Genomic DNA, 9,647 nt, shown 5'->3' with positions numbered 1-9,647 from the left:
AGGAATTAAAGCAGCGCTGAAATATGCAGGAGAGGAGCGGGTGGGACCGATACCGCCTCGCCGCGAGGAGGAGGAAGGAGAAGAAGAAGAAGAAGAGGGGCCGCATGCGGACGGATGCGCGGGACGAGCCCGCTGCCCGCCGCTTCCCCTCGCCCTGCCCGGCTCCCGCCGCCTCTCGGCTCCGTGCGGCCGCCCTCCCGCTGGGGCTCGGGCTGAGCGAGGCCTCCGGAGCCCGCCGGGTCTCCCCCGTAACGCCGCCCTGCGCCGTGGCGGTGGGAGCGGGCGGCCTGGGGAAGGCGGCCCTGCTCGTTTCGACGCGGTGCTCTCGGCTTCCGAAGGAGCGGTTGGGTACAGATGTGATTCTGTGGCACGGCGGCGTTCAAGAATCTTCTGCACGCAGTTGGTGTGCCACCTCCTGCTGACGAAACGCGGGTAGCAGGAGGTTGTCAGGAGAGTCTGCTTGGATGGCCAAAGGAAGCCCTCTTTGCTCAATGCTGGCTTGCACATGCTTCCACGTGCAGAAATACCATCTATATTAATATCGAGACCTAAAAGAAAATCAGCTTGAGCGTGTGCAGCCTCAGCTCCCTGGAAAGTTAATGGGTCATAGCTTCAGATCTTACCTGTAAGGCAGACCATGCCTCCTCATGCAGGTTTGGTGTGGTTTGTTTGTTTGTTTTTTTTTTTTTTTGGTAGCAGCACCTTTTCAGTGTTATCATAGATTCCATAGAATGGCTTTGTTTGGAAGGATCGTTTGTTTCCAACCCATCTGCTGTGGGCAGGATTACTACCCACTAGATCAGGCTGCCCGGGGCCCCATCCAACCTGGCCTTGAACACCTCCAGAGATGGGGCATCCACAGCTTTTCTGGGCAGCCTGTGCCAGCACCTCACCACCCTCCCAAGTGAAGATGTTTTTCCTAACATCTAGCCTAAGTCTCTCCTCTTATAGTTTAAATCCATTCCCCCTTGTCATATTCCTACCAGGCAGTATAAAAAGTCACTCTTCTTCCTGCTTATAAGTTCCCTTCAAGATCTTAATTTCTGACTTTCAGTCAAAATAACATCATCTTACCAGCTGAAATGTTGGCAAACTTGAGAAAATGCAGTTTTGTGTAGCATTAGACATCTTCCAGTTGATGATGGCTTAGTTTGCAGTGCTTGCCGTGTTCTGTGAGATTACCAGCAGCTATCTGGTGAACATAGAAATGTTATTTCCTTCTGGTTTCAGATGGCAGATTTTTTTTTTTTTCTTGTAGCTGACGTGTGAATAGCAGGGACCAATAACTAGCATATTTCCTTAGGAGGGCAGTTTTCAAAAAGACATTGCTGTAAAGGTTGATAACTGCATGGTCCGTGTAGAGATTGGAATTGAAATGCAGGAACATCCCCTGCTCCTCACTGATTGCTGCTGTGGAGAAAGGCTCACTCCGTAGTCATAGTGAAATTGAAGATATACTGAAGCAGTAGCAGTGTGTGTGTTGGTAATAACTCAGAGCAGTTCCTTCGGTTGACCCGCAAGGATAAGTGACTTGTCACAGCTAAAATGGTGCTGTGGATGTATACTCAGTATGACAAACAACTGTCTGTGTGTATGGGTAAGAGATTGTTGTTTGTCTTAAGCAGAGATAAAGGATCGGATTTAGAACTTTTGTAAGCAAAAGCACAATGGATTTTGCTTTGTTTTGTTTTTCATAAGAGGTGTGTCTAAACACAGCAGTTGTCTCTTTCCTTTTTTCCTTAACTGGTAAGTATCTTCATTGCTCTCTTTCAATGGACCAGGCTGCTTGTACTCCTTAAACTATTTAGTTTTCAGAAAGTTCCTCAGTGCTTTGTTGTTCTTGTTTTCAGTGCCACCTTAAAGCGTGCATTAAGACAACAAATAGTTATAAAACAAAACAGCTAAAGATCCAAACCACATTTTAAGGACAGTCAGCGATGGAAAATGTACCTTGGAGAGGGCGTAGGAGAGAGGCTTCTTTTCAGAGCTGTGTTGTGAGGTACATCTTTAGCATTAACATGTTGCCAGACTGTTCACTTAACCTGTCTAGACCAGGAGTGGGTATGTATGAGTGATGTTCTGTTTGCTCTGGGTTGGTTTTCTTGTTCCTGAAATGAAGCAGTTAATTGCAAATGTGTTCACTGTAATTAGAATGGCATTTAGTCACCATTTAAGTAGTTTAGTTAAGTCTCATTTAAGGTAGTAATTCAAATTCAGGGTAGTGTTAATCTCTAGGCGGACACAAGCTGTCCCTACAGAGGGATGCAAGCCTTGGGCTGATGTTTACAAGATGTATTGCAGAGGTGGGGATGGTGACACAGGAGGAATGGGGAGGTTCCTCAACAGCAAGAGCTGGAAACTCAGCTCGCAGAAACCAATATCTTCCTGCTCACCTTGTCAGGGGCAGTTCTGCATGTGTCAGTGGTGAGTCGAATTAGACTTCTTTCTTGCCCCTGAGTTTAATCATAGCATCTTGACAGTTCTGTAATGTCATCAAGCAGCTCTTCTCTCTTCTGGTTTTCTTATTAGTAAAGAATCCAATCAGCTGCTCTGCAAAACCAGAGATTCATTGCCTTGGTTGAACGTGGCTGTTAAGATGCTATATGTTGTAACATTATGACATTCCTTGCGTCACAGTCAGCAATGGAATAGTAACCACCAGGCTCATCAGCATCTTAGAAGACAGTATGTGTCCAGTGTCTGCTGGCAGAGTCTGTGCTAGAGGTAGCTAAAACTTGTGCCTGACTGGCCCTTGTTCTGATATGCATCCTGGATTGCCTTCCCACAAAAGCCACTTACTTGTTGTTCTGCTTTTTGTGCATGAGCAGCGTGCCTTCCTGACATCCCAGGTTGTGTGCACATCCGACCTCACACAGCAGGGCATTGCGTCACTGGCCTTCAGGGAGCCGCTTGTGGCAGAACTGTGCCTTCGTGACTCTGTCTTATTTACAAACTGTTTTCTGTACGGCCGTTTTTAGGCCACATTTCCATAAATTAAAATGGTAAAAATGAATTAAAAAAAAAAAAGTGTTCAAAATGCAATTGCAAATTATTTTGGAAGCAACATTGCAGAGCAATAACGGTGTGGGTGTTGCATAAGCTTACTAGCTTCTAAGTGAATGCTGACTTGGTTAGTTCTCAGTAGCATAGGAGGCATAAAAAAATCAGTTCTTACTCAGTGGTGATGATCACCCCTCAAGATGTAGGATCTTAGTTGCTTTCTGTCTGTTTCAAACTGATATGTTGTGTGTTCTTGTTTCTTTATCTGAGTAGCAAAGAAGCTGGGACTTAAAGGGAGGGGGGAGGAAAGTTTAAAACATAAGGAGATTTCTCTTTCCTTTGACCCCTGTAGCTTTAGGAGGATCAATATTAAGATAGAGCATATTTTAGTGTCAACATTTTTGAAAGAGCTTTCTAAATAGAAAGGTTGCATTATAATCGTGAAACGTGAGAGATCTGAAGGAACAAAAAATAAATCTGACTTCTCTTATTTGACCACAAAAAAGACCAGGGAATGACACTGTCTAGAATCACGTTCTATTGGATGAGACTAACTGAGCTTGTAATTGTTTTGGGGGTGCTTTGGGGCAAAGTGTGATAGGAACAATGACTAGGAAGAGAGAAATGCAAGCTAGATACTTGTTCTCTTTACAGGCCTTGTTCCCTTTAACATTGCTGGTGGTCTTTCCCTTTAGTTCCCTTCCTTAAACGCTTTTATCGTAAGATTCCACAGCTTACACTTGTGTAACTGGACTGCAGCTGAAAAAAACTTTCCTGGTGGTGTATTTGTCTCTTGTACTTCGTGTTACCTGGCTGTTCATGTAATTGGTATGACTGGATGAGCTTGCAGTTGCAGATGGCAGTTAACCTTGCCGTGGTGTGGGGTAGTTTTTGGTTAGATATCTGAGCTGATCTGGCTTTGTTCCCTAGCTGAATAATTACCAGGCTCACAGGAGGGAAGCCTAAGCTCACCCTGGTGGTACAGTTGCTAATCAAATCTCTTGGCAGTGGTTTGAAGGGAAGCAATTGGGCTGTTTTCCCTGCCCATGCAGCAGTGCCTCGTAACCATTCCTGGAGTCAGGCTTATAGGAATTGCCTGTTTGGTGCTTTTTCTTCCCCGTTATTTTTTGTTTCCTATCAGTTGAGCTCCCTGAGACTTTGGTATTGTAGAGGTACAGAAGTGATGGCAGTGTCATGGTGTATCACTAACATTAGTGCTTTCTTGAGCGATGTGCAAAGCAGAGGCCCTGACTGATGGGGAGTGCAGAGAATATTGCAGTGCAGTGGGCCTTGTAGTCCTGACCAGGCTCTACTGTGCTGATATCTGAACTAAGTTAAGGTACTGGTGTTAATTGTCATGTTGTCAAAAGCAGTGGTTGGAGGTATTAGCAGCTGCTGCTGGAGAAATGTAATTTTTCTGGAAGCTTTCTGGCAGCAGAGATTTTTCTCACTGTACGATCTTGCCAATGTTCCCTGTAGTGTTTTTTTTCTTTTTTTTTTCCCCAAACAAGAATGCAAAACTTGGAGTTTGTGACTCAGAATTTGACTTCTGAATTGCTGGCTTAAGTGTAATTGAGTGGTTTCAAGTTTGGGGCAGTGAGAATTTCTGAAGTAGGGTGAGTCCAAGATAACCATCTTTTTATTTCCTTATTTCTTTCCTTGCCTCTGGAAGAACAAAAAGCTTCCTAATTGCAGTTAGTAAAGGTACACTAATAAACCAAGAGGTTCAAGATTAAATTAACTTCCTGTTGGAAGGCATTGCCAGATGGTGTGAAATTAAGGTCAGAGTAATCTCTTGATCACAGGCAAAGGGGAGACATTCTGTTGCCTTCTTTTTTAATTCTTTTAGCACGTATTTCAATGAGAACTTTCAGGAAGGAGTAGCTTTCACATTGCTGCAGCACTATTTGCTGGAGCTCACGGTCATCTCTACTGTTTAGCTCTGCCAAGTATTGACTTTGGTGCTCTGATTTGCAATTCTGTGGACGTCTGCAAACCTGCAAGAGCAGCAGAAGGATCCTGCAGTTTGTAAGTAATGGCAGGCTTTAAGAGACCAGGGCCAAAGCTAGAGGATGTGGTTGTCTGGTCCTTCTTTATATGCTGTGAAGTTGAGGACTTTGAATGCAGGGGAAGCTCCTTTTAAATCAGGTAAAGGCAGAATGTCTTAAAATGCTACAAATACAAAACAATGCTCCAGACTAGATCCTTGAAGGGAGGAGAAGGTGGGGATGTTGAGCCCCCATCCTATAAACAGTTGTTCCGTGTTAAGTTTTGTTATCAAGCTAGTATTTCAGCTGGTTGGTGTTTGTTCCCTTTAGGTGTTTAACAGGGTATCCGTAAAAGGTCCTTGAGGTTTGTTGTATTCTGAATCCTTGAGCAGTTGCAATTTTCAGTAAGTATCCTGCCTGCAAGGCACCCAGTATCCCCTTTGCCCAAGGTGACTTTTCCAGTACGTTCAATTCTTCTCTGTGGGTGGTAAAAACGATCCTGGGTTTCTTGTTCTTTCAAATTGTGTTCCCAGCGGTGGATTTTGGCCGTAGAGTAGTGTGGCATTCCCACTCTAACACTGAACATTGCTAATGGTGCAGCATAGCTGTCTGTTGGTATAGGTATTGGGCTGTATAACGCACAGTCTTCACAGCCAGCTTTGTTATAATGCCACGAGTTCAGGCAGTTGGGAAGTTGAGAAACCAGCAGATTTGGTGGTGTTGATGACCAGAGCAGAGCTATGGCTTTAGTCTGTGCAGCCTTCAGCTTTGTACTGAGTTGAAAATGTGTTCCTTGACATGGAATGAATGAAAGCAAAACTTTGGGTTTCTAGCTGCTTACTTAGAATGACCGTTCATCTGTAATACACCAATTAATATATCTTGTAATAATCTGAGAAGTTACCACTGAGGTTTAATGCTATCAGAGTGGGCCGTTCTTTGTGTCAGATTGCTTCCCCAAGGGTTGCAGTAGTGTGAGATCTTGAGGCCAGTCTTTCTTACACAGTAATTAACAATGGAGGCTATCTTCCTCTGCTATCTTTGCAGCTTAAAAAATAGATGGTTCAGAACAGTGCTGGCAGCCTCCCGTGTCCCAAAACTTGTAACATCTGAGCTTAGCACATGGACTGTTTCTCTGAATTGCCATCGTTCTTTAGAATAGCACCCAGTTCTTGTTTTGATCTCTTAGGTCTCATTAGAGTTCTTTGCATTATAAATACAGAACTCCTTAAGCGGCGTGGAAGTGGTTTAAAAAATAAAACCCTCTAAATACTAGTGATTTAAGAACTTCCTGAGTTAGCATCTTGTTAATGATGAGATACCCTCTTATGTTAATTTTTCCAGAGAAATTGCTTGTCGGAGACAAAAGGGTCATTGCTTTCAGAACGCTCAGTTCTCGCTGCTCTGGAGTGCTGTTTTGCTGCAGCACAGAAATGCAATAAAGCCTGAAAGATGAGTGACAAGGACATATTTCAGAAAGCTTTAGCTCCAAGTGTCTGTCGTGGTGAAGCCCACAGGCCTTCTGCAAGTCGGAACTTGAGGCATTCGGTACAGAAACCAGCGCAGGGGGAAAGAAAAGAATATTCAGAAGAACAGATGGCTTCCATATGGGAACAAGTTGCATCCACCATGTAGAAATGTATGGTAAAAACCCTTCCTCCTAGTTACTTTAAATGAGAATTCCTGGTGTTAACAGAAACACCAGGGGTGACATGCTGTAATTTCTCTCAGGGTTTTGGGGCACTGTGGTGTGTGAAGGTACTGGAGTATTTCTGCAAGAGTGAGCTAACTCAGCAGCTCTCCTGCAGCTGCGTGCTCAAGAAATTCAAGTAAACGGGCTGGTATTGTTGCACACGTAGTGCAGGGGCTGCTATTCCTTGCGTTGTCAACCTTGCAGCTTCCCCGTGAGCCAAGTGGTCGGCTCTGAATTGGAAGCATAGAAAAGAGATGGGCACAAAGTGTGTGTTTGCAAGTGTCTTTTTCTAAGCACCTTTGTTATAATACAGTCAGTCTGGTTGCAGGAATTTCCTTTCTGTGTTGGGGCAGATGTAATGTGCTCTGGCTGTTGCCACTTTGCCCTGAGATTTGGGGTAGGAGAATGAGGCAATCAGTGTTTGCTTTTATAGAGTAAAGCCTATGAACTGTGATCTAGCATCACCTGAGTCCTTGTGTCACTGACTGCTCTGTGTGCAGATTCTGAAAGAACATGAAGGAACTGAAAACATGTTCCACAGTGACTTCAGACTAGGAGCATATAGCAAAGGAACAAACTTGATGCATTGCAGCAGAACGATTCCATGTATTTCCTAACTGTTACTGTGCTTTGTTGCTCCTTCTCCAAAGTTTCCATAGCGAAGTGAGACTCCTGAAGTGGTCTCCCAAGTGAGGCAATAACTGCAGTGACTGGTTTGTTTCCTTGAAGATGGCTCTTCTCAAGTGCTGAGCTTAATTGACTTCACAGGAGATGAGAGACAAGAGCAGCGTGAGGTAAAGCAGCCAGGAAGTTCCCACCACCTTGTTTGTCTGTTTGAATCTTTTTTGTTTTACATCTCTTTGGGGAACTTAAGAGACAAAGGATGTGACATTTATGAAACTGAATGCAGATCATTCTCTTTGTTTAGTTTCTTTTTCTTTTTTTCCCTGGGAGATTTTATATAGAGGAATCATTCATAACACTTTACTGAGTATTCTACCTTTGCATCTTTCATCTGCAAGCCGTGGGAAAGAATAAACATTCAGTGACAGCAAAACTGAGGAGGAGAAGGTCAGAAATGGTGGTAGGTAACCCCCCATGCTGTGTGGAGGGTGCTCAGTGTGCAGCTGTTCTGATGCCAGCTCCTCTGGCTCCTTCTTGGCTCCTCTGTGCAAGTTTCCTTGCCTTCTGTGTTGCATCCTATAGTTGTCTGTCTGATGGCTGGCTTTATTATTATTATTATTATTTTTATTATAACTATATATATACACACACACACACACACATATATATTTAATTAGGTGAGTTAAGCTTTAGTAGTGTCCTTGTTAGATCCCTTTTGCTTTTCCTTGAGGTTTTCCACCTTTCCATGTTGCCTGAAGCTCAGTGGATGGGTTGTGCTGTCTACTCTTTGTGATGTTTTGCATTGCAGAATCCTTTTACTCTTAGGACTCGCATGTGTTTAATGCTGTTAATAAAGCAGATGATAGTGATGGTAGCACAGGAAAAGAGAGAGCCTACAGCCAGCTAGCTTCACTGGTGCTGGCTCTGACTTTGCCCCATGAGGATTTGAGGTACAGTTTGAATTGCAACTGTAGTCACTGGATCAGCGATTGAAGTTATTGATTATTGACTTAATCAGCTTGCTCCTAGAGACTGAAGAGATCCTGGCTTCTTAATAACACTTACACGTTGAAAGGAGTTTCTCTTCTGGGTCCTTCTTGAGGAGTTTTAATTGTTTCTAGTACAGGCAAGACCACAAGCTCACACTTGCAAGCCAAGTACTCTTACTAAACAAGGTGTCTTCTATCTGCAGGTGATGCCTGCCTGAGGGACTAGAGGAGCGGATTGCCTGTCCATCTGCACTAGATTTCTGCTGTGCAGATTGTGGCAGGTGTTATTGATTCAGCAGGTGTTTGTTTTCAGTAGTGAAAGGAAAAACAAGTTTGTAGACGGTCAGCTTAAGTTTAGGTTTACAATTGTAGCTGATGAGTTTCCTTCTCCCCCCTCCGTTTCCCCAGCTCTTTAGATTCAGCATTTGCTTTAAAAGTAGAGAAAGTATATCTTAAAGTTTATAAAAGCAAAGTTAAGGTACTATTGTGTAAAAGAAACAAACAAAAAAGAACAAGTGGTGTAGGCACCTAGCAGCATCACTGCCCTGAGTAGTGCTACACAGAGCTTTTGTTCCAAGAACAGCTGTCAGTGTGCAGTTAGTGCTGGCCTCTGGGATGTGGCAAGGCAAGGTAGGGGTATGTATTGGCTGTATGCTTTATGAAGGGTGGAAAAAATGTAGGCTTTATCAACCTGTGGCAAGCTATTAGGGATCTTGATGTAAAGTAACTCCTAGGCCTTCCCATAGGCTTCAGAGAGTTTGAGGAACTGATGTGGAGACTTTAAGCAACTAGCACTGTTGCAAAGGATGATTTTATTTACTCTTGTGAAGTTTCCATGTTGAGTATATTAAAGAAAATAGAAGTCCCTAATGTGCTTTGTAGAATAGTCTTTCTGTATAAAACTAAAAATTTGTATAATTATTAAAATATATGAAAAAAATATAAAAGATATCGTGATGATAAGAAACCAAATAGAAGTGTGTGTGGCTAAAGAGCAGAATTTAAGTTGGAAGCTCTTGAGAGATGGCTTTAACTTCATTGGAAGCAGTGTTTCACCAGAGCAGGTGAGAAGATATGGAAGCTTCCAAAACAGAAGGGAAACTTGCCTCATGTCGAGGTACCTTTCAGGAGCAAATTGACTGCACAACAAATACACAATTGAGAAAAGATGTTGGAAATGTGTCCCCCATTCCAAACGTGTGAATTAAGGTAAAAATGTTGCTTTCTATTTACATCATTGGTAAGTGCCATTGCTGGCCCGTGCCTGGTGCAGTGAGTAACCGTGCTGATGTTCCTCTCAGTGTAGTTGGATTTCTCAGGTTTTCTGGGATGCTAGCTTACTTTTAAATGGTA

General features: G+C 43.4%; 1 protein-coding gene across 1 annotated transcript in view; it reads left to right on the top strand.

Annotated features, from left to right (window-relative positions):
* The first annotated feature begins 2,672 nt into the window (after nucleotides 1–2,672).
* SEPTIN7 (septin 7) overlaps nucleotides 2,673–9,647 on the top strand; it is a 69,270-nt gene continuing 62,295 nt past the window's right edge. The window contains exon 1 of the mRNA XM_031554057.1: nucleotides 2,673–2,724. Within this exon, the coding sequence (XP_031409917.1) occupies nucleotides 2,688–2,724 (37 nt within the window). The 5' untranslated portion in view covers nucleotides 2,673–2,687. The remainder of the gene's footprint in view (nucleotides 2,725–9,647) is intronic.

The sequence above is a fragment of the Meleagris gallopavo genome, chromosome 6 (assembly GCF_000146605.3).
Source record: "Meleagris gallopavo isolate NT-WF06-2002-E0010 breed Aviagen turkey brand Nicholas breeding stock chromosome 6, Turkey_5.1, whole genome shotgun sequence".
Lineage (NCBI taxonomy): Eukaryota > Metazoa > Chordata > Aves > Galliformes > Phasianidae > Meleagris > Meleagris gallopavo.
The sequence above is the reverse complement of the archived record's forward strand: the minus strand, read 5'-3'. Positions and strand labels throughout refer to the sequence as shown.